Source organism: Panthera leo, chromosome E2, assembly GCF_018350215.1.
Source record: "Panthera leo isolate Ple1 chromosome E2, P.leo_Ple1_pat1.1, whole genome shotgun sequence".
Taxonomy (NCBI): domain Eukaryota; kingdom Metazoa; phylum Chordata; class Mammalia; order Carnivora; family Felidae; genus Panthera; species Panthera leo.
Window position 1 is genome coordinate 14827730 of NC_056693.1, and position 25082 is coordinate 14852811.

Here is a 25082-nt window from a genome sequence, read left to right on the forward strand (position 1 = left end):
TAAAGCTTTCTCGAGCATGTACTGTGTACCTGGCTCTGTGCAGGGGATACAACAGTGAACAAAATAGTTAAATAAGACAAAACAAGAAACCCCTGCCCCATGGAGCTTATATGCCCCAGGGGAGGGAGGGTGTGACAGTAAACGCCTTGTCCGGTGGTAAATAAATGTCGCATAAAGAATGAAAATGGAAGAGGACAAGGACTGATGGGGGTGGGGGGGTGGGGAGGCCTACTTCAGATCAGAGGGTCAAGGAGTGTGGTGGCGGAGCTGAAGAAATCCATTGTAGGAAGAGCCAGGGAAAAGCATTTTAGGCAAAGTGAATGGCACATGCAAAGCCCTTAAGGGAAGCAGGTGCTCAGTGTGCTGGAGGTACTATGTCTGGGCTGGAGTGAGTGGGAGAGTGGGAGGGGAGGAGGCGGGAGAGGTGAGCAGGAGGAGATTCTGAAGAGCCTTGTGGACTGGGGTCAAGAGTCAAGATTTTATTCTCAGAGCTACGGGAAGCCAATGGAGGGATTTCTGTAGAGGCAGTATATGGTCTGATTTTTGTGGAGACCCCAGCTTTGGGGTGGGGTGTGCGTGCCTTAGAAACCGAATCAGCAACTGCCATCTCAGAGTTTGGCATCTACCCGTTGACACATTTGGGGCCAACATGATCCCCGGTTCGGCCCTTTGGATGACACTCCATCCACCTTCCTTCACCTGTAACCTCTTCATTTTAGTAGAGATGTATTTATCAATGCCAATGCCATGCTTGGTTTTCAAAATTGAGAGCTTTAAGGGGCACCTGGGTGTCTCGGTCAGTTATGCGTCCGACTCTCGGTTTCGGCTCAAGTCGTGATCTCACAGTTCGTGAGTTTGAGCCCTACCTTGGGCTCTGTGCTGACAGCTCGAAGCCTGCTTGGGATTTCTCTCTCCTTCTATTGCTGCCCCCTCCCTGGATCTCTCTCTCTTTCTCTCAAAAAATAGATAAATAAACATAAAAAGGTCGAGAGCTTTAAAACCAAGGAACAGGTACACTAGGCGAGAGAGGGCATAGTATCATCCAAGGGAAATGATTATCCCTTCTGTGCCTGGCCCTGTGCTGGGCACTGGAGACCCAGCAGCAACTAAGACAGACCCAGTCTCTGCCCTCCTGGGGCTCAGGGCAACTGCAGTCATATTGCTGTAAGAAGCACAGGAGACTGTGGGAGCCCAGCGGAGCTGACCCTGACCAGAGGTTCAAGGACATGTGTATTAGTCTGAGTCTTTGGGTAGCAAGTGACGGGAGCTCAGCTTCCCTGGACTAGACATAAAAAGTGGGCATTGTTGGCTTATATATGTGGGAAGCAGACGATGAAGGGTAGAGCTACAAGGAACTTGGCCTTAGAGACTGGAACCCAGGTTCAATTCCACCCAGACGCTTTTCTCACTCATTTCTCCTCTCTGCTTCTCCCAGCTCAGATTCATCCTCTTCAACCACATGTGGTGGGGGCAATGGCCATTTATTTACAGACACAGACTGGATGCTTAAAATGGCAAAAATCTCCTCCAATCCTAAATGAAAAAAAAAAAAAACAATCAGGGAAGGGCTCTGATTGGTCTGACCAGAGTCACGTACCACCCCAGCACTGACTGTAGCATCCAAGGGACTATAATTTTTAAAGTTTATTTATTTATTTTGAGAGAGACAGAGAGAGAGAGAGAGAGAGAGAGAGAGAGAGAGAGAACAAGCAGGGGAGGACCAGAGAGAGAGAAAGAAAGACAGAATCCCAAGCAAGTGCTGCATTAACAGCATGGAGCCCAATGTGGGGCTTGAACTCACCAACAGTGAGATCATGGCCTGAGCTGAAACCAGGATTCAGATGCTTAACCGACTGAGCCACCCAGACACCCCAGAAATGTAATGTTTTGGCTGGCCAGGTGGGGGTTGTGGGTCTGGGTTGTGTGACCTGGGGGTTACCAAAATAATAATTAGGTTGAACCATATGGAATCGCCAGTTTTGTAGGTTAGAAATGGCAGAGCATTGGCAATTTCACATGGTTGAACCTAAATAGTCACCAGAAAAATAGGATGGGGACGTTTTTACACAGATAAAAGCAATAGGATGCCCAGTGCACCATGCAGAAGGGTGTTTGAAGGAGAAGGTGATATTAGGTGAAACGTAAGGGATGAATGGGAACTGGCCAGGTGAAGACTTTGTGATGGCAGGAAAGTAATAGCATGTCCCAGGCGCAGGGAACAGCTGATTCAGAGGCTCTCATGATGGTGGGGAGGGGATGAAGGGAAGGCTTGCCACTGTGCTTTGGAGATGATTGAGCAAACCTGAGTCCTGTGTCCAGGCAAATGAAGGAATCAGAAGACGGGGCCATTCCCCAAAGGAAAACCGAGGAGTTTTACCAGGAGAAATGGATGCTGAACAGGGCAAAACCAAAATACGTCCAGGTCAAAAATTTTTGTTAGGCCTTGGCATTTCCGAGAAAGGATTTGCAACCTTATTTCCATTGCAGCACTGAGGAGGGTCATATGTCAGAATTTAGGTATCTCCTATACGATCCAAATGTCTATGTAAGCTTTAGGGCCAACATGGGGCTTGAACTCATGACCTCGAGATTAAGAGTCGCGTGCTCCACCAACTGAGCCAGCCAGTCACCCCATGGTATTAAATATTAATTGACTACCTTCTCTAGGTTCTATGGTGGGCATACAGAGATGGATTTGTGAGGGTATATTTGGCTGCGGAAGACAGAAAACCCAATTAATACGACTGAAGACATTTGGTGATCTCATTTAATAAGAAGTCTCGAGTTAGGAGGTTTGGGGATTTGACGCAATGGCTCCTTGATATCACCAAGGACCCAATTTCCTACTCTTCCATTCTACCTTCCTTAGAAGAATAGCTTCATATGCTAGGTTTGTTGCCTCTTGGTCACAAAATAGCCACCACAGCTCCAGACATCACGTCCTCATACTAGTGAATTAAGCAGGAAGGAAGGGAACAAATGGAAGAGTTTTCTTTGTTTCAGGGAAGAAAAAAAAATCTAAAATAACAAAAGTAAAAGCAATAAACACTTATATGGGGCTTAACCTGTGCCAAGAACTGCTTTAAATTCTTCACATAAATTAAATAATTTAAGAAGCCCTTCAGTCGGAGGGCCATTCCAAACTGCAAGGAAGTCCTGGGAAGTAGGTGTCAGGCAAGGGGAAAGAAATTCATGCCATGGGCTGGGCAACTTGCTGCCCCCTCCCAAACTGGAGCACTGTCACTCATACACTGTATAATGCAGTAGAAGTGGCTAAGGGGTTGTGTATAATTTCTGGTAGATGGCTGTACTCAAGCCCTTTGTCTCCTGAGAAAATCCTTGAGCACAGAAAGAAGTAAGAGTTAGAAATTATGGGGATAATTCTGAAACCCCTGTAATGTGATAAAAACTCAACCAGTCGGAAACCTCAGTGAGTTACGCTTGGTAAGAAATTTCTTGTAACACACCTCACAATGATTGTGATGGGCCGGTGGCCGTCGCACTGTTCCAACGATCTGTTGCTTCACAAAAAACCAAACTTAGTGGCACAAAACAAAAACTATTTTGTTATGCTCCCAGATTGGGTGGGTCAGGGGCTTGATCGTGGGACAGTGGGGATCAGGGATGGCTTGTCTCTGCCCCAGCTGGGAGCTGAAATCATCTGGATGCTTCTCCACTCGCATGTCTGGTTCCTGAGCTGGGATGACTTCAAAGCTGAGCTGAGCTGGGACTGTCAGCCAGAGTATGTACATGTGGCCTCTTCATGTGGTTGGGGCTTCTTGCGTCGTGGCAGTTGGGTTCCAATGGGTTCCAAAGGGGGAGAGTCTGAGAACTCATGATCCAAGAGTGCTAAGTGGACTCGGTGTTGGAAGTCACTCGTCTTGACTTCCACTGTACTTTATTGGTTGAAGAAGTCACAAGTCCAAGTTCAATGAGGGGGGAGCATTGACTCCACCTCTTGAAGGGAGGAACGTCAAAGAATTTGTGGCCACTTTTTAAAAGTCACAGCACATACCATGCACAAATTGGAGATGCCAGTGAACTAGTTAATATCTGGCATTATTGGAATCAAAATGCATGTTGGCCACACATTGGAGCAGATCCTGGAACCGCCCCCTCATCCCTTCTGCAGCAGGTACTAATTCTTTTTTTTTTTTAAGTTTTTAAATTTATTTTGAGAGAGAGCACATGCATGAATGCCCAAGTGGGGGAGGGGAAGAGAGACAGAGAGAGGGAGAGAGAGAAAAATCTCTCAAGCAGGCTCTGTACTATCAGCTCGAAGCCTGATGGGGGGCTTGAACTCACGAACCTTGAGATCATGACCCGAGCCAAAGTCGGACGCTTAGCCGGCTGAGCCTCCCAGGTGCCCCTAATTCTTTTGGTTCTGAATTGTGGAGAGGTTTAGGGATTCCAGGGGCCAGCCTGGGATGGAATGGATGGGGCTGGTTTGTTTAGGGGGATCTCGGGGAAATAGCTACTTGCCAACTGGTTTGAAAGTGTTTTCAATATTTTCCACAACAGAAGGAGTGCTACCACTGGGGACCCACTGAGTATTAGTCCCGCAAGAGATTCACGACTTGGAACCTCCATGTGCCATTATAGGCTGCTACCTGGTTCCATCTCCTACCTTCTTCCTGCTGGTCGAGCTCTAAGTTTGTTCTGGTATCCCCTCTCCATGGGGCATGTTTTCAGGGAAAGGCCTTCTTTCTAGTATCAGGGGTGAATCTTGATTAGTCTGACACCATCTTTTTTTTTTTTAAGTTTATTTATTTTGTTTTAGTAATCTCTACACCCAATGTGGGGCTCGAATTCATGACCCTGAGATCAAGAGTCACATGCTCTTCTGACTGAGTCAGCCAGACCCCCACCCCCCAACCCAACGCTATCTTTGTAATTGTATCTTTCTTGCCACCGATTGCTGTAGGCTTGGGCATGTGACTGAATTCTAGCCAAGGAGACAAGCATGCACATCCAACAGGGAGTTTCTCTGGAAGGCTTTCCTTGCTTTTAAAAACTGTGGGAGAACAGTGAAGGCCCCAGACATTGTGGAGCAGAGGCAAGCTGTCCACACTGGGCCGTGTCCAAATTCGTGACCCACAGAATCTGTGAGCAGGATAAAATGGTTGTTGTTTTACTCCATTAAGCTTGAGGCGGTTGGTTAGGAGTTGGAGGATATTGTTTGTGTGTGACAGCTGGGGCTGTGGCTGCCGTCTTGAGACCATGAGGTAGCCAGAGTAAGAATCGGCCAACAGAGGCACCTGGGTGGCTCAGTCGGTTAAGCGTCCGACTTTGGCTCATGTCATGCTCTCACGGTTCATGAGTTTGAGCCCCACATCGGGTTCTGTGCTGATAGTGCAGAGCCTGCTTGGGATTCTCTCTCTCCCTCTCTCTGCCCCGCGCACACGCGCACATTCTCTCTCTCAAAATAAATAAATAAACTTTAAAAAAAGAAACGGAAAGAATTTGGTTCCCCAATAACATTATTGAATATTAAGTAATCAACCAGTCCTAGAACTGCCCTGCCAGCTGACTTTTTGTTATGTATGATAATAAACTCATTTTTGCTTTCCCCATTTGAGTTAGCTTTCTGATACTTATTATAGGATAAAGCATCTTGATTGAGCTGGACCTCCAACTGTCCTCAGTACCCATGGACGAGAGGGATGCCCAGTTCACACAGACAGGGATAGACAGAGAGACATATAAACATGCGCTTAAATGCACACACCCCTGCACGCGTGGGCATGAACCGTTGTACATCTTCAGTCAGACTCAGGTTCAGGCAGATACTCGCTTAGATCCACACACGCACACAGTCGCAGAAGTCACGCATTTCACCTGCACCACACAGACGTCCACATGCAGCCACAGACTCAGTCACACGCGCGCTCAAGGATCCACTCTCACAGAAGGGTCCCACTGTTTGCTTTATTTGTGCATATTGTATAAAAGTAGAAAACCAAGCATTGCTTTTGGATCTAGGTCAACTCCACGGCTCCATAAATAAGGGGTGAGAGGAAATAACTTAAGGCAGGGTTGGGGCTTCTTCGTGCATAAATAAGGTCTGGGGTCCCACATGAGCTGGGGGTGGGTCTGCGTCCTCAGACACACAGGTCTCCACTGGCGACACATTCCAGGTCCTTTTTGAGGAGGCGGAAGAGGTTGAACAGGACAGAGGCCTCGAGGCAGCCTTGAGACTCCTGCGAGAGGAAGAACATGGTTGCCCTTGCTGGGGTGTCCAACCTCCTCCCTTACACAGGGCCCGGGCATCCGTCCCCGTCTCGGGTCACTCACCTTCCTCGAGGCCTCTTGGAGCCGGTGCAGCCAGTGGTGGAGGCGGCCTTGGGGCTGGGGGCCTGCTGTGGGCTGAGCCGAGACCTGGGGGCAGAGGAGGGTGGCACGTGAGGCAGGGCCCGCGGCAGAAAGGAGAGGTCCCATAAGCGGAGAGCCCACATACACGGCTTCGGTACCCCGAGCACTCACACAGGCCTGGAGCTCGGAGTGCATGTGGCGCAGTGTGTGAAGGGGCTGGTCCAGGATGTCCCCCTGGGACGCGTCAGCCATGGTGCCCAGGACCTTCAACGTCAGGGCCAGCTCAGCCTCCAAGGCCACGGGGCGCTCCCACACCTGCGGAGAGGTGAGAAAGAATACGCTAGGAAGCGTAGGCAAGAGGGCCTAGTTAAGTGGGGACAGGTCCGGGAGTGCAGAGAGGGAAGGCAGGTGGTTTGTGACTCAGGTTGGGGATCAGGGACGGGCCAGGTGAGAGGGAGGCAGGAGAAGGATGCAGATGAAGAGAGGACACGGGTGAAGGCAGAAACATAAGGGAAGATACTGGTGAAAAAGTGAAATGGGACAAGTGAAAGGTGACCTCATGGGGGTCACAGAAGCTTGAGGAGATGGGAGTGAAAAGAAGAGAGAAATGAGAAGAAATTGGGTAAGAGTGAAAGTGATGGGGACGGGTGAAGGAGATAGGGACGTGGGGACAGGCAGAGAGGTGATAGAAAGAGACCCAAGGGAGGGACGGGGTCAAGGGAGCAGTTGAAGCAGAAGGGTGGGGGGAGGCACAGGACAGGTGAGGAGAGACCAGAGACAGGGAAGGACAGGTGAGATAAAGGAGGTGAGGGGCCCCTTGAGGAGTCAGGGAGAGGGGCCAGGTGCCCGTAAGGGTGGCCTCACTTTCAACTCACCTGTAGCTGTCTCAGGTCCCGGTTTCTAGGGAAGGGGCGGGTGGTGCAACTCCAGCTTTTCAGCGAATTTTCCTAGAGAATAAGAGCAGAGATTAGCCTCCAGTAGGAGGGCTGGCGGCTAGCCCGAAGCAGCAAGGATGAAGGCTGGCCCCGCAGGAAGGCTGCAGTTTAATCCATAGCGGAAAGGACAGTGGTTAACCATGGCTGGAAAGTGAGAGGCTAGCCCATAGCGGGAGGCTGGAGGTTAGCCCACAACAATGAGGACTCACCAAGGCATCCCTGGCCTTCTTGAAGGCCTCCAGCTCCCTTGGTGACAGAGATTTGAACCTGCCAAAGTCACAGTCCGTCCAGGCTGTGGTGGGCTTGGAAGTGGGGACGGGGCCCGCGCTGGCCAAGCTCAGCCCTGCCGCCACCAGCACCAGGACCCATGCCGCGGCCATGGCCAAATTGTGACTGCTTCCCTGACTGCATGGCTCTGCTTTTGAGCCAGGCTAAGTGAGCAATCATGCTGATGTGTGTAAAGTGAAAAGGCAAATGGAAATTGCGATTCGCAATGGCTTAAAAGGGATGAGTGGGTGGGGCCGGCTGTGGGGCCAGGTGAGCTCACAGGTGTGGGTGGGGCCAGGTGAGCGCCCAGAGTTAAGCTAAGATGGAAACAGAAACTGAAATTCAATATCAAGAGGAACCTAAGGAGTTCCCGAGCCTAGTAGAGGAATTCCTGGAGCTTTGAGAATGCCCCCGATTGAGGCCCAGGCAGGTAGAGGGACAGGAAGCCGGCACAGCAGGGCAGGGGCTTGGGCAGGGTGTGTGCAGGGAGACTGCTGGAGCGGTAGGGAGGGAGCTTTGCCCATTCAAGCTTGTTCTGGGAACTCACTGTATGCTCTGAACATTCCTATGAGTCGTTACACTTATGATCATCCCCATTTTACTGGTGAGGAAACTGAGGCACAGCTGGGGTTTGAACAGCGCCTCATGAGCTCACCCTCTATTCTACATACAACCAAAGACGATGGGAATCTTTGGGACTCACAGCCAGCCAGCTCTCCTTTCTCTCCCTCTAGGTAGCATGAAAGGGTAGGGAGCTCCTCTTTTACTAAGGGCAAGAGAACTTGCTGGGGACTGGAGGGGCTGCCTGGGGAGAAGGCTGCCTGGGGAGAAGGCAGCGAGGAGGGCTTCCAGAAGGCAGGCAGAGTCTGGTTGCTTTGTTATCCTCATCCCCCTGCGGTAATAATAATTGTGTAGCAGGTAGGGAATTGCTTTGATGTGCAGATACTTCATATTTTTCATTCCTTTGTTTTTTTTTTTTTCTCTTGGCCCTTAGGTGCAGAAAGTTATTAATCATACTCCTCAGATCATAACACAGAATCACAATTGGCCCATGAAAGACTCTCTAAGGTTTTACCCCCCTTCCCCTACTCTATCCCCACTCCCACCTCACCCGCTCCCAGGTACCCACTTTAATGCACTTGATATATGGCTGCAAAGATGTATCTTTATAATTTGTGATTTTGTGTGTGTATCTGTATTTCCAATTTGCATAAATGGGATGGTGCTATAAATTTCATTCTATTTCTCTCCCCCCCACTTTTTTTTTTTAAACGTAACTGTTTCTGAAATCTCTCCATATAGAGGTATACACCAAGTTCTCCATCTCTAACTGCCACGTTGTATTCCGTGACTTGCCCACGACACTTTTACTTATCTGCTCCCCTAGGGGTGGACACTTAGGTTATCTCTAGCTCCCTATCACTATAAGGCTCATACAGATCCTCTCTGTGGGAGGTTTTCTAGGATATCCCATAACATCCCAGCTGGTGCGCCCCACCATATCCCTTCAGTTAATTTTTTCACTCACTCGGAGACCTGGCGGGCAGTTCTCGAACACCTTGACAGCTTCCCACCTCATATGACTGTGCCTTTCTTCCCCATCTGAGGACTTTCTCCTGTCTGCATGGAGAATACACCTGGAAGGGCCAGGATTAATTTCCAGGGCAATCTTCCGCCAGCGAGGGTTGGGAGGCAGTGAGTAAATACTTTTGCTTCCCTTTTCCTCAGTGGGTCGATTCTGAGGTGCGTTCTGCGTGACTCTTCATGTCCTTGGAGGGTCCCCGGTTAGGAAGGAGCTTGAGTTGCCCACAGCAGTCACCCTTTCAGAGCTGGCACTAGGGCTGGGGAAGCAAGGCAGCTGGGGTACAAACTTAGGGAGGGACTCACTCTCAGATTCAGGCAAGTGCCCTGGGTGCCTTACTTGCCTCACTGTAGTCCAGATTCTTCGTCACTTTGGCTTTTTTTCTCCCCCAGCCCCAATTTCCCCACTCACTTGTGTTTTCTGGGGATACCTCCCAACTAAGTCACCTGTCTCTTTGGCTCAAGCCATGCTTTTGGGAGACTCCAGATTAAGACATATATTCAGGAGTAGGATTTCTGGGGCACAGGGTATACCTGAACTTATAATGTCTAGTCAACACTGTTCGATAGAACTTTCTTCAAGGGAGGAAGTGTTCCATGGCTGTGCTGTCCAATGCAGTATCCGCTAGCCACATGCAGCTATTGAGTGCTTAAAATCTGGCCAGGGCAGGGGCTCCTGGATGGCTCAGTTGGTTGAATTTCCAACTCTTGATTTTGGCTTGGGTCGTGATCCCAGTGTTGAGTTCTAGCCCTGTGTTGGGCTTCATGCTGAGCATGGAGCCTGCTTGAGATTCTCTCTCTCTCTTCCTGTGCCCCTCTTGCGCTGCTTGTGCTCTCTCTCTCTCTCTCTCTGTCAAAAAAAAAAATTGGCTAGTGCAATGGAGGAACTGAATTTTCCAGGCCTTTTCATTTTTACTGAAATTAAATTTAATTGATGTATGTGACTGGTGGCTACCATAACAGGCAACGCGGTCCTAAATACTCGTCTATTGCTTTCCCAAATAGTTGCACCAGCTTCCCTCCCTCAAGAAGTACCCCAGACTTCCAGAATCCTGGCAGTAGTGTGACCTTCGCAACACCTGGATCTGATCTAGAGAATGTGATTGTGGACCTTGACTATGAGCCTGATGCAAAATAGATGAGAGATTTGAGGTTGTAGAAAGAGTGAATTTTGCATGTGGAAGGAATGTAAATACCTTGCAACCAGAAGGAAGACCGTAGTAGTTTTTTATTTTATTTTATTAAAAAAATGTTTTTAATGTTTTACTTATTTGCTTTAGAGAGAGACAAACAGAGTGCAAGTTGGGAGTGGGCAGAGAGAGAGAGGGAGGCACAGAATCTGAAGCAGGCTCCAGGCTCTGAGCTGTCAGCACAGAGCCTCCCGTGGGGCTCGAACCCATGAACTGTGAGATCATGACCTGGCTGAAGTTGGACGCTTAACCGACTGAGCCACCAGGTGCCCCAAGACTGTAGTAGTTTTAAAACACATATTTAAAGCCTTGGAAGGGATTCAGTTTCTTTCCCTTCAATCTGGGTTGGCCTTAGTAGCTTGTGTATAACCATAGGTGCTGCATGGCTTCTGAGGCTAAGTCAGAAAAGGACAGGAGGCTTCTACTTGGTTCTCCTGAGACTCTCACTCAGGAAGAAGGCTAGCTGCCATGTGAGAAGGATGACCACCTTGTGACCACACTCATTAGACACCAGCTGTCGGTCATGCGAATGGGCCATCTCAGACATCTAGCCCAGTTCTCAGTTCTCTAAAACTATGGTTAGAAAGTCATATGCTTAACTGACTGAGCCAGCTAGGTGCCCCTGGAAGTAACACTTTTTAAAAAGGAATTATAGGGGCACCTGGCTGGCTCAGTCAGAGCATGAGACTCTTGATCTTGGGGTCATGAGTTCAAGCCTCATGTTGGGTATAGAGATTACTTAAAAATAAAATCTTAAAAAAAAAAGGAATTGTAGTTTCATAATACCCTAAACGTTCAGGGTACAAGAGAAAATAACTCATTATACTCAATATTTCAAGAATCAAGAAAATCTTTTTTTTTTTTAACGTTTATTTATTTTTCAGACAGAGAGAGACATAGCATGAATGGGGGAGGGGCAGAGAGAGAGGGAAACACAGAATCGGAAGCAGGCTCCAGGCTCTGAGCCATCAGCCCAGAGCCCGACGCGGGGCTCAAACCCGCGGACCGCGAGACTGCGACCTGAGCCGAAGTCGGCGCTCAACCGACTGAGCCACCCAGGCGCCCCCAGAATCAAGAAAATCTTAAAGAGAATGGGAAAAGCAAATAAATAGATACCAACACCAAGATGACACAGATATTGGAATTATCTAACAAGAATTTTAAAATAACTTGTAAAAATGCTTTAAGGAGCACTCATGAACCCTCTTGAAACAAATTAAAATATAGAATCTTGGGGAATCTGGGTGGCTTGGTTGAGCATCTGACTTTTTATTTTGGGCTCAGGTCATGATCTCATGGTTAGTGAGATTGAGCCCCATGTTAGGCTCTGTGCTGATAGCAAGGAGCCTGCTTGGGATTCTCTCTCTCTCTCTTTCTCTCTCTCTCTCTCCCCCTCTCTTTCTCTCTCCCTCTCTTTCTGCCCCTCTCCCACTCACTCTTGCTCACTTGCTCTCTCTCTCAAAATAAATAAATATTAAAAAAAATATAGAGTCTCAGCAAAGAAATAGAGGACATAAAGAACCAGACAGAAAATTAAGAACTGAAAATACAGTAACTGAAATAAAACTCAGTGGAAGAAACTCAATCTTCTCCATGGAAGATGGAGATGAGAGAGGAAAGAGTCAGTGATCTTGATAATAGACCAATAGAAATTATCCTCTCTGAACAACAGAGAGTAAATAGATTGAATTCTACACAAAATAAAAGTAGTTTTTTTTCTTAATTAAAAGGTACCTGTTGAGACAAAAGGAGCTTCAGGGACTTTTGGGACAATAACAAAACATCTAACATTCATATCATTGATGTTCCAGAAGAAAAGCAGAAAGAAACTTTGGGTCTGAAAAAAAATTTTGAAGAAATAATGGCTGAAATATCACATATTTGGTAAACGACATAAACCTATAGATTCAAGAAGCTGAGTAAACCCCAAATGTGATAAATGCAAAGAAAGCCATATCCAGGCACATCATAATCAAACTTTGGAAAACTAAGGACAAAGAATCTTGAAAGTAAACAGCCTTCCGCCTCAGGAGCCACTGAGGAGCAGCTGCCACGGCTCTGTGATACGTTATGACTGGAGGCCTCAACAAGGGACATAAGCTGATTAAGACCGTAAGCAAGCTGAGGCACAGCCACCGCTGCAGGCATCCCACCAAGCACACCAAGTTTGTGACATGATCTGACATGATCCAACATAACCTGACATGATCCGACAGTTGTGTGGCTTCACGCCATAGGAGCCACAAGCCATGGAGTTACTCATGGTCTCTAAAGACAAGCACGTCCTCAAGTTCATCAAGAAAAGGATGGAGGCACACATCCATGGGGACAGAGAGAGAGAGGAGTTGAGCAATATTTTGGTAGTCATGAGGAAAGAGGCAGTCAAAAAGGACTGAACCCCTCCCCTCTGTATATAATAAAGCCTTTTTGGAACCTGGGGAAGGAAAGAAAGAAAGAAAGAAAGAAAGAAAGAAAGAAAGAAAGAAAGAAAGAAAGAAAGAAACAAGTAGGAAGGAAGGGAAAGAAGGAAAGAAAGAAAGAAAGAAAGAAAGAGGGAAAGAAAGAAGAAAAAAAGAAAGGAAAAGAAAAACCAAAGAGAAATGACGCATTACATTTTATGGGGCAACAATAATTTGACTGACAGCATATTTCTCTTCAGAATCCATGGAGGTCAGGAGAAAGTGGTACATTTTTCAAATGCTGTAGGAAAAGAACAACCATCCCAGACTTCTTTATCCAGTGAAAATCTTTTTTTTAGTTTATTTATTTATTTTGAGAGAGAGACAAAGATAGCACAAGTGGGGGAGGGGCAGAGAGAGAGACTCTTAAGCAGAGCCCTACGTGGGGCTCAGACTCACAAAACTATGAGATCATGACCTGAGCTGAAACGAAGAGTTGGATGCTTAACCAACTGAGCCACCTAGGTGCCTCGAAAATATTCTTTTGGGAAGAAGCTGAAATAAAGGCATTTTTAAGTGAAGAAAATTAAGAAAACTTGTTACCAGCAGACCTGTGTTAAAAGAATTACTGAAATTCTTTAAACAAAAAGCAAAGGAAAACCAAAGTAACTTAGAACATGAGGAATTAAGAAATGAGTATAGAATGAGTAAATATGTAGGTAAATATGATAGACTATCCTCTTCAGAAGTTTAAAAATAATGTTAGGTGTTTGAAAGCAAAGTACACTTTACTTTGTCTGACATTATTCTCAATGTATTTTAAAAGATTTTTAAGGTATGGATGTAATTATAAAGCAGAGAGGGTAAAGGGACCTAAACAGCAATGAGGTTTCTGTATTTCATTTGAAGTGGTAAAATGTCAGTAGTATTACACTGTGATAAGTTACATTTATATGTATATTGAAATCAGAGAGCAACCACAAAAAAAAAAAAGCCGACACAAAGAGATATATGCAAAATCACCATTGATAAAACAAATGAAACACTGAAAAATATTCAGATAAGTCACAGGAAAGAAGGAGAAAGGAAAGCAAGTATTGAAAAATAAAAAGAACAGAAAAAAAGATGGCAGACTTAAGTGTTACCATATTAATAATTACACTAAATGTAAATGGTCTATATGTAGGTTAGGCAGAATTCTTAGACTTGACACCAAAAGCATAATCCTTAAAAAAAACCCAAAAAGGATAGGGGTGCCTTGGTGGCTCAGGGCATTAAGCATCTGACTTTGGCTCAGGTCATGATCCCACATTCATGAGTTCAAACCCTGTATCAGGCTCTTCACTCTGAGTGGAGAGGAGAGCTTCCTTCAAATCCTCTGTCCCCCTCTCTCTGCCCCTTCCCTGCTCTGGCACACGTGCTCTCTCTCTCTCACAAAAAAAAGGATCAATTGGACTTTATCAAAATTAAAAACTTACTCTGTGAAAGACTCTGTTAAGAGGAAAAGAAAATAAGTAACCAACTAGAAGATATTTGCAAATCATATATCTGACAAGGACTAGTCTCTAGAATATTTTTTAAAACTCTCAAAACTCATCAATTAAAAATAAGATGAAAATCCACTTAGAAAATTGGCAGAAGACATTGACATTTCACTAAAGAGAATATTCAGATGGCACATGAACACAAGAAAAGACGTCAGTATTGCTTACCATTAGGGAAAAACAAATTGAATGATGAAATACCACCACACACCTATTAGGATGGCTAATTATAATAATACTGATTAGAGCGAATGCTGGCGAGGATTCAAAGAAACTGGAACTCTCATACATTGCTGGTAGGAATGCAAAATGGTATAGCCACTCTAGAAAACAGTTGGCAGTTTCTTAAAAAGTTAAACATACACTTACATCATATGATGCTATAATCATACTCAGGGGCATTTTATCATGGAGGAATAAAAATGCATGTTGACACAAAAATTTGATATGAATATTCATGGAACTCTTTTTAAGTAGGCTCCACACCTAATATGGAGCTTGAATGCATGAACCTGAGATCAAGAGTTGAAGACTCTTCCAGCTGAGCCAACCAGGTGCCCCTTATGGCATTTTTTAATAGCCCATTAAACTATTAGTACTAGCTAAACTACTTAATATTAATAATTTGTAGTAATCCCAAACTAGAAACATCCACATGTCCTTCAACAGGTGAATGGTTAAATATTCCATTATTGGTGGAGCCATTCCATTGTATACAATGGAATAGTACTCAGCAATAAAAACGAAGGAACTAGTGAGGCACACAATTGGATGGCTTTTAAGGACATTGTGCTGAATGAAGAAAACCAATCTCAAAATGTTACATACTATATGATTCCATTTATATAACATTCTTGCAATGACAAAATTATAGAGATGGAGAACAGATTGGTAGTTGTCTAAGGTAACAGCAGAGGGATGGTGTGACGGTAAAGTGGTGGCCCTTGGGTCTTTCTTTGGGATAAGGAGACAATTTTGTATCTTTGATTATGGTGTTTATTTATACATGTGATAAAATGTCACTGAATCATGCACAAAGACATACAAAAAAAAAAAAAAAATGAATGCATTTGAAAGTCGGTGAAATCCCAGTAAGGTCTGTAGTCTAGTCATTTGTATTGCGATGGTGTCAATTTCCTAGTTTTGAGAAGGTGCTATAGTTTTGTAATGATGGGTATGGGAAACTTCTCTGAAGTATTTTTGCAACTTCTTGTAAGTTTCTAGTATTTTAAAACAAAAAAAATGGAAGTTAAAGTTGATTAAAATGTACTAAAAGGAAAAAATGATCCCATGCTTATTTTTTTCATTCAGCTTATATTATTCCCCTTTCATTCTTAACTCCCTCTCTACCTCTCCCTTTCCCACTCTAACCCCCTAAGAGAATCATTGTTAACTCAGCTTTCTCTATACTTATATCAAATGCAGGTTCGTGGCACATATTCTTGTCATTAGTTTTACAAAAGTAGAGTCAATCATATGGAATACATTTTTCTGAAATTTGCTTTTCTTGCTTTGCAATGGTCCTGAAAATGGCCAAACTTGTGCTGGGTGGTCTGGGTAGGTCTGGGTGAAGGTTCTAGTTACCAGGCACAGGTTCCAGGTGGGGTGGGCAGAACTGCACCAGGGGACCCTCAGTGGGATCCCAGCTCCACTTCCACTGCCCATCCCTCACACAGTGCCCCCTTGGATTCTCTGGTATGTCTCTCAGGGACCCCACTGCAGCGTCAGGGGAACCCTCCTTGGGGGCAGAGGGTGGGAAATGTGCAGAAAAGGGCACTTTGGGTCACCTACGGGTAGAGGAGGTGGGCTGGCTCCCCGGCTTTCAGCTTTTGCTGCAGAACCTCAGATTCCACCCCCAGATCCCAATCCCAGAGGACCTCCATCTTTTACACAGCCTTTTCTATACCCTCCTCCCCACCTCTTGCCCATTCCTCCCATGCAAGTCTGAGACATCCTGCTGCCTCCCAAGTCCCTTCCCCGCTCTGAGGTCCACAGCCCCAACCCCTACTTAGCTTACTGGGTGATCTCTGTCTCCTGTTTGGACCGGGACTGACACAGCAAGCTATCCATGTTGGGCAGACACAAATGACACGCCCTCTGGCCACCTCAGGGCCTTTGCACTTCCAATTCCTGCTGCCTGAAGTGTTCTTTCCCCAGATGTTTGCATGACTTGCTTCCTCACTTCGTCCTGTTTAAATGAGCATTTCCACCATTCTGTCCCTTTTCCCTCGACATAAACCAAGAGTTTGTACTATTCACTTCCTGACATTATATATTTATTTGTATGTCTGTTTATTTTCTTTTCCCTCCTCCTCCACTAGAGTGCAAGTTCTTGGTTTATGTTGGATCCCCAGCACTTAAAACCGTGCCTAGCATTTTTAATCATAATTTCAAATTTTATTTCAACAGAGACTAGTAGCTATTTTTTCATTTATATATATTTCTTAGATTTTTTTTTTTTACATTTATCAAGTGTGTCATTCAGGGTTCTACCAGAGAAACAGAATCAATAGGATATATATCTTTATATCTCTATATCTATCTATCTATCTGTCTATTTATCTATCATCTATCATCTAGAGATTGATGCATTACAAGTAACTGGCTCATACAGGAGGTGATGCTGCGGTCCACAGGCAGAATTCCTTTTTCCTCGTGGGAGAATTTTTCTCCCCACTTAGTTTTGCTCTTAAGGCCTTTCATCTATCGGATGAGGCCCACTGAGACTATTGAGGATTATCTCCTAGATCAACTGCTTGCAGACTTTAACCACATCTACAAAATGCCTTCACAAAGACACCTAGATTAGTGCTTAATCAAATAACTGGAAACTATAGTCTAGCCAAGTTGACACATAGAAATAACCATCACGTCCAGGAATAATTTGCATACGGTGAACTGCACACATTTAAAATGTTTTGATGCGTCCTGACATCTGTATACACCTGTACACTCCCTTCCCCAGGCATCGAGAGACCTGCTTTCTGTCATTATAGGTTAGCTTGCGTTTTCCAGGGTTTAATAATGGGTATTTGTGGATGAATGGATAATGCCCAGTGAGGTGAAATAACTTGCAAAGCTCATATAACTGGGAAGTGGTGACGCCAAGATCCAAACCCACACTCACAGGCTCCTGAGCCCCGTAACCAATCTATACTGTCTCTTGTGTGAAGGAGCCTTCTGGGACCAGAGAATGTCAGCTCCTTGAGGGCAGGGACTGTCTGATCCTCTGATTTCTTTTTTCCCTCTCCCTGGCTTCCCCTGGGACCTACGGGACATGGGGCTTTAATAAATAGCTGATGAATCGAATTGCCTCTTCTCTATGCGTTTCCTCAGGTCACTTCCTATGTCTGTCTGCCTGTTTCGGTTATCTACTGATACATGACAAATGATCCCCAAACTTGGTGGATAAAAACAACAATGACTTAGGGGCACCTGGGGGGCTCAGTTGCTTCAGCGGCCGACTTTGGCTCAGGTCACGATCTCATGGTTCATGAGTTCGAGCCCGAATCAGGCTCTCTGCTGTCAGGGCAGAGCCTGCTTCAGATCCTCTGTCCCCCCCGCCCCTCTGTCCCTACTATGCTCTCTCTCTCTCTCTCTCTCTCTCTCTCAAATAAATAAATATTAAACGAAAACAACAGCGACTTATTATTTCTCAAGATTCTAAGAGTCAGCTGAGTGGTTTTCTCTTGTACTCACTCACGAGACTGTAGTCAGCTTGTGGGCTGGCTCGGGGCTGGGGTCGGCTGAGACGCTCCTCTGCGTGGGTCTTTCTTCCATGGGGGTGGGGCAGGTCTTTCATGTTCCAGGAGTCCAGACTGGGCTTCCTGGCAAGGTGGCAAGACCGTTTCCAATAGGCAAGCGCGTAGCCAGCCTCTGCGTTAATGCCCCAGTGGCCAAAGCCAGTCACGTGACCAAGCCACGGTCAGCGTGGGAGGGGACCGCACAGGGGCCCCGGTGTGGTGGGTTGCCGCTCAGGTCAGTCCAGTGCCCTGCCTTGGGAGTCCCCCTCGCTTACAGGGCAGCAAAATTTGCTGTAAGAGAATGGGCTCAGGCTCCAGATGGCCAGGTTCGTAGCCTGGCTCCATTTGTTAAACAGTGTGACCTTGGGCCAGTGACTCAACTGCTCTGTGCCCCACTGTCCTCACCTGTAAAACGGGCCAATGTTCATCCATTTCACAGGGTTGTTGTGAGGACTAGGTAAGTGAATGCCTGCAAAATACTTAGTCAACGCCTGGGCACTGAGTGCTGACGGACAGCACTCAGTGCCATCACCCCGCTTTCCCCCGTCCCCTGTGGCTGGTGTGTTGACGTTCCTGTTTGCTCTCGCATCAGTTGTGAGTTATGTTTGACTACTAGAACGGAGACCACCTGCAGGACAGAGCGTTGTTTCTCTCCCACGTGAGACAAAGAGGGTTCCTGCTCCACGGGGTCGTCGGGGATGCGACGCCTTCCAGCCTCCTGCTCTGCCCGTCTCAGCACGTGGATTCCGTTCTACACGTCACCACTTGGCTCCCTGTGGCTACTGGAGCCCAGGCCATATTCAAAGCAAAAATGACATGGGAGGAGTAAAGGGGATGAAGGTCACCTGCCAGCTGCCTGTCCCCTTCAGGAAACTTTCCTGGAAGTCCCACCCACTGACTGGAGGGTTTTTGGTCTCGGCCATCCCAACTTCAAGGAAGGCTGGCAAATACCTTCCAGCTGGGTGCGTCGCCACCGGCAATGAAATCAGTGTTTTGTTATTAAATAAGCGAAGAATGGAGGCAGCCTGGGCCACTAGGCGGTCTTTGCCACACACCTATGGCCGGATGGTGAGGGCGCCAGTGTGGAGAATAGCAGAAATGGCACGTTGAGACGCACTTTCCGCTAAAATATCAGTTCTATGAAAGCAAAGATTAAAAAAAAAATTTCAATGTTTTATTTATTTTTGAGAGAGACAGACCGCGAGTGGGGGAGGGGCAGAGAGAGATGGAGAGGCAGAATCTGAAGCAGGCTCCAGGCTCTGAGCTGTCAGCACAGAGCCCGATGCGGGGCTTGAACCTGTGAATCGTGAGATCATGACCTGAGCTGAAGTCGGATGCTTAACTGACTGAGCCACCCAGCCCCTGAGAGCAAGGACTTTTGTGTTTGGTTCAGCACTGCTTACCCAGTGCCTAAGACGATGCCTGGCATATAGTAGGTACTCAATAACTTTTGGATGAATGTACCTCTAGCTACTTCAAGGGGCAGAGAAAAAGTTATAATTGTTTGAAACTATGGCAGAAATTTTTATTTGTTTTGAGAGAGACCGTAAGTGGGGGAGGGGCAGGAGGGGTGGGGAGAGAGAGAGAGAATCCCAAGCAGGCTCTGTGCATGGTCAGCATGCAGAGCCTGATGTGGGGCTCAAACCCACGAATTGCAAGATCATGACCTGAGCCGAAATCAAGAGTTGGTTGCTCAACCAACTGAGCCATGCAGGTGCCCTGAAACATGGTAGACATTTTAAAAAGAAATACTTATTGATTTGCCTCCAATATTTTATTTTGAAAATTTTCACTCTTACAGAAAAGTAGTGATAGTAACACAATGACATTCCTATGCCCTTCACCTAGATTTGCCAGTGTTAACATTTTGTCTCCCTTTCTCTCTGTCTCCCACTTGAAAGTAGATATCACGATACCTTATACCTAAATACTGTACCTCCTATGAATCTTCTCAAAAGAAGGACATTCTCTGACGTGAATCACAATCCTCCAAAATGTTAACATTATGGGAACAGGATCAACACTATATCATTCAGTATGCATTCCATATTCAAATTTATCCAGTTATATCAATAATATCTTTGTTCTTTAAAAAGAATACATAGTTTCAAATCCAGGACCAATATAACCAAGGACCATGTATTGCATTTAGATGTCAATGACATGTCTCTTTCTGTCTCTTGATCTGGAGCATCTCCCCAGCCTTTTTGTTTTGTTTTATTCTTTTATGATATTGATGTTTTTGAAGAGTCCAGAGCTAGTTGTTGTATAGAATATTTTGGTTTGGATTTGTCTGATTGTTTTTTCATGATTTAAATTCAGGTTCAACGTTTCTGCCAAGATTGACTCAGAGATGACATTGTATACTCAGTATGCCACATCATGAGGAACATGATTTCAGTTTGTCTCCTTTCTGATGATTGGGTTAAGGTGGAGTCTGTCAGATTTTGCCCTTGTAAAGATTTCTTTCCTTCCTTCTAGTTTAAGAAGTCATCTGTGGGATGATACTGAAGACTGTGTGAATATCTTCCTCAACAACTTTTCACCCAAAGGTTGCAAATTGATTGATGATCCTCATTTGAATCAATTATTCCATTGGTATTCCCAAATGTCTTGAAGATTTTGAAATATCAATTACGGTTCTAGTATAAACAAAGGATTTTCACTGATAGAAAAATTTTCTGCTCTCTGGTGTTCTTTGACAGCGATGTAGAAATATATTTCTCTTGCTTTTTTTTTTCTTGAAATAGTTTTGTAGCTAGATCCCCCCACAGCCTGAATCTATTTGTCTGTTTGTCTCTGTTTCCTACCTTATTCCTATTTTCCCTCCCCTGACTCAGAAGTCTTTGGAAACACTGGCCAAGAGTCCCTGTATCCTAGTGTTTGGGGAAATCATTAAGCTTAAGTGGGTGATGAAGCTTCAGGGCTGCAGAAAAGTGAGGAGCAGGAGTGGGAGGAGGAGGAGGATGGGGAGGAGGAGGGGGAGGAGGAACAGGATAGCTAATATTTATTGAGCACTGATGATGTGGCAAGAATTATTCTAAGTGGTTTATATATATTAAATACCTATATTTTCAATAACCTTACGAGCTAGGACTATTTTCTACCTATCCTTATTTCAAAGGAAAGTGAGGTACAGAGAAGTGAGATGATTTGATCAAAGTCACATATACCTAGTAAGTGGCAGATCTGGGACCTGGATCCAAGTGATCTCACACCAGGTTATCTTTCTGACTCTCTTCAACTTCAACAAAGAGACTGTGCAATGGGAAAGACTTTGAAGTGGCTAACAGATATCTTGCGAAAAGACCAATATTTTTATCAGTCAGGGTTCATTTGCAGGAGGAATAAACCACTCTAGCTGTTATAAACAAAAGGGGTTTAATAGTAAGACTTAGGCACTTACTGTGACGGTTAATTTTACATGTCAGCTTGGCTGGGCCATGGTGCCCAGACATTTGGCCAAATGTGATTCTTGATGTTTCTGTGAGGGCGTTTTTGGATGAGATTAACATTTAAATTTGCGGACTTTGAGTAAAGCAGATTGTTCTTCATAACGTGGGTGGGCTTCATTCACTCAAAGGCCTGAATAGAACAAAAGACCGACCTCCCCTGAGCAAGAGAAAATTCTTCCAGCAGATAGTTTTTGGACTTGAACTGCAACCTGGTCTCTTCCCAGGGTATCCAGTTTTCCAGTCCACCCTGCAGATTTTGGATTGGCCAGCTTCCATAATTATGTGAGCCAATTCCTTAAAATAAATCTCTCTCCATATATGATAGTTTATATTATATATTATATATATTAAATACCTCTATATCTATATCTATATCTATATCTATATCTATATATCTCCTATTGGTTCTGTTTCTCTGGAGAACCCTGACTAGTTCACTTATAAAATCAGTCAAAGGCTTGGAGGAGAAAGCTGTAGGCTTGGTCTCCAGGAATGACCCTCAAACAATGCCGCAGAACTTGCCCACAAGGGAGCTGCTATTTCTCCCACAACCAGGGAATTCAGGAGACTACTGTGGGGCTGTTGAATTCAGTAGCAAATCGGGAGGACTAATCATTCATCTATAGTCTCAGCCCCAAGCTCATTTGTCTCTACCCTGCCCCATGATTATAGGGCTGAAAGCCTACAAACTACATTTTCCTGGACTCCTTTGCCATCTTCTGATTAAGGTCTGCCAATGAGAGAAGAAGGGAGCTTTCTTTCTGCTTTTAGATCAGATCACCTTCTTTCCAGTAGCAGTGTGTCATAGCTGAGGTTCCCAGAAAGAAGACCAGGGGAGGCTCTCAGGATTGATACCTGTAGAAGGGAGGGGAATGTCGCAGGATTCGGTAGGGGGAAGCAGAGCTTTAATGTATTCCCAACAAAGACCTCCCTGTACCCTGTGGGAGCTCTGGATGGCCCTTCAGAATTGTCTTGAGTTGGGGTGAGCGATCTGGGTCTTTAGACCTCCACATTTATCAATCGTTGGATGCAGGCTGCCCCTGGAGGGAGGTGTGAATTTAGACAAAGCAGTTTTCTTCAACTCAGGCAATTCCCAAAGACAGCTGACAGCTAAGCCCTTCCAGCACCTAGAGAACTAACTTCTTCATTCTTGAATGAGGATCTGGGCCATTTATCATAGCATCCACTACACAATGGACAGCTCGAGCTCCGGCTGGAAAACGACAGTATTCCCAGTACTAATTGCTCTGTAGCCCCTAAAGTATACCAGTAGGCCAATGTGCCATGCACCCTGGATGGTCAAAGACCCAGCGCCACGGAATGTAGCTTTGGTGATCAGAGAATCAGCTTCACAGTTCTCTATTCAGAGCCTGGACACCTGCTGCAGGGAACTCCCTTCAGAAGCTGAGCATGGAGCACCTGGGTGGCTCAGTTGGTTGAGCGTCCTACTCTTAATTTTGGCTCAGGTCATGATCTCACGGTTCGTGAGTTTGAGCCCCACGGCAGGCTCGGTGCTGACAGCATGGAGCCTGTTGGGATTCTCAATCTCCCTCTCTTTGCCCCTCCTCTGTGCATGCACTCTCTCTCTCTCCCTCTCAAAATAAAAAAATAAACTTAAAAAAAAGAAGAAGAAGAAGAAGTTGAGCATGAGCTGCCATGGTGCCTTCTTGGAGGTTTGGAGTTTCCAGCACCAGCTCTTGATAGTCTGAGAGCCCCATCAAGTGGGGCTTTATCTTGAAGATCCTAGATTCTGGGAACACCAACTGTCTTGTTTCTTCAGTCCCAGAGGTGGTAGCTGATTTATTCCATTACTGATATTTGGGTTACTCTAATATTCCTTTTTTTGCTTATTTAGTCTTCCAAACACCTATGCAACCAAATCTCTGAATTTAAACTCTGTTACTTGAAATACCTAGAGTGGTTCTCTCTTCCTGACTGTACTCTGATGAGTAACATTGCCAAAAGTAAAAGAAGAGGCAGAGTCATGAGTTTATCACCGGAACTGTTGACTTCAGGAACGTACCCTGTGATTGGCGCTCAGCGATTATAAAGTTGTCCCCCCGTTTCTTGACATCTGTGAATCTTGAAACCTGAGATGCTGCTGTAGAAGAAAATCAAAGCAGTGGATAGAAGGTTTACACTTCACTTCTCCCTTTCAAAGCTCTGTGAATGCACCTAGTTGGCAGAACCTCATCTGCATCCAGAACTAACAGAAAGGGAGTTAGGGAAATGTTTTTGGCATTCCAGCTTCTATAATATAGCATGAAGCAGTACAAGGAGGTTGGAAAGGATACTGCTTCACCAATTATCTCTCCTCCTCATCCCATCAAATAAAAGGCTCCCCAAACTTTACCACTGGCAGTCGTGGTGGGCTGGGGAGGCTGGGCGCCAGATTGCAGGGGTTGAGCAAAGGACTGGGGCAAATGTAGGAGACTGAGAGGCTGAGGTAAGTTTCAGCAAATCCAGGTTCCCCGGAAGGGGTAGCAGGTTGTTGGGTAGATGAGAAGACAGAGGTGGGATGCCCTGCCTTTTCTGATACTAGGAGGAAGGGTGGGTGTGGCAGTCCACCCTAGAGTTTCCCAGAGAAAACAATCCACGTGTACCCAGAATAAGTTAATGTTTGCATCTCTCTCTTTTTAAATGTTATTTATTTATTTATTTTGAGAGAAAGAGAGAGGGATAGAGAGCAAGTGGGGGCGGGGGGCAGAGAGAGAGAAAGAGAGAGAATCCCAAGCAGACTCTGCACTGTCAGCACAGAGCCTGACTTGGGGCTCAAACCCACGAACTGTGAGATCATGACCTGAGCTGAAACCAAGAGTTGGATGCTCAACCTACTGAGCCATCCAGGTGCCCCAAGTTGGTTACTTTTAATTTTCCCCTCCAATAATATTAAGAGCCTAATGGTGTTGGAAACTTTGAGGATTTGGAATAGTCACTTGATTCTGGACATCTGGTCAACCACAAATTACCTGACACTGAGTTAATGTCCTACACCTATCCTGGGCAATACTGACTGTATCACCTTGGGAATACCTTTGGCTGCAAGAAGCAGAATATCCCCAAACAGGGATTTCTTTTCCTCACATTAAAACCAATTTGGAAGAGATGACTGCTTTAGTTTAGTGGCTCAACGATGTCAAAACAGATTTTCTTGGCTTTTCTCTCATTAGTGGCAAAATGGCTGTCATAACTCCAGGCATAACTTTCACGTCTGAGGAAGGGAAAAGAGATAAGGGAAAATTAGTATCATACTTAATCGTGGAAGGCTATTTTTGCATAAGATTGGGAATAAAGCAGGGATGTCCAGTTTCACCATCTTATTTAGTATTTTGCTGAAGGTTCTAGTCAGTGCAGAAAGGCAGGAAGAAGAAAGATAAGGCATACATATTGGAAGGGAAGAAATAAAATTGTCTTTACTCACAGACAGCATGATTGTCTACATTGAAAATCCCGCGAGGTCTACAAAATAAAAACCACAAGCTATTAGAATTGAGAAGCTTAATAATGTCACAGGAAACAAGGTCATTATTCAAAAATCACCTGTAATTCTATATGCTACCAATGAACAATTAGATGCTGAAAACTTGCCAGTGCTACATATAATAGCATCAAAAATATGAAGTACTTGGGAATAAATGTAACAAGATTTGTGTGCC

At 45.4% G+C, this 25082-nt stretch overlaps 1 protein-coding gene across 1 annotated transcript; it reads right to left on the reverse strand.

The window, feature by feature from the left end:
- Nucleotides 1-6014: 6014 nt before the first annotated feature.
- Nucleotides 6015-7627, reverse strand: LOC122208532 (interferon lambda-1-like). Its single transcript, XM_042919684.1, has 5 exons — nt 7457-7627; nt 7188-7259; nt 6484-6627; nt 6295-6378; nt 6015-6200 (listed from the first exon to the last, which is right to left on the reverse strand). Exons 1-5 carry the CDS (start codon nt 7625-7627, stop codon nt 6102-6104), a joined length of 570 nt encoding a protein of 189 aa, XP_042775618.1. The 3' UTR covers nt 6015-6101.
- Between the last annotated feature and the right edge of the window lie 17455 nt (nt 7628-25082).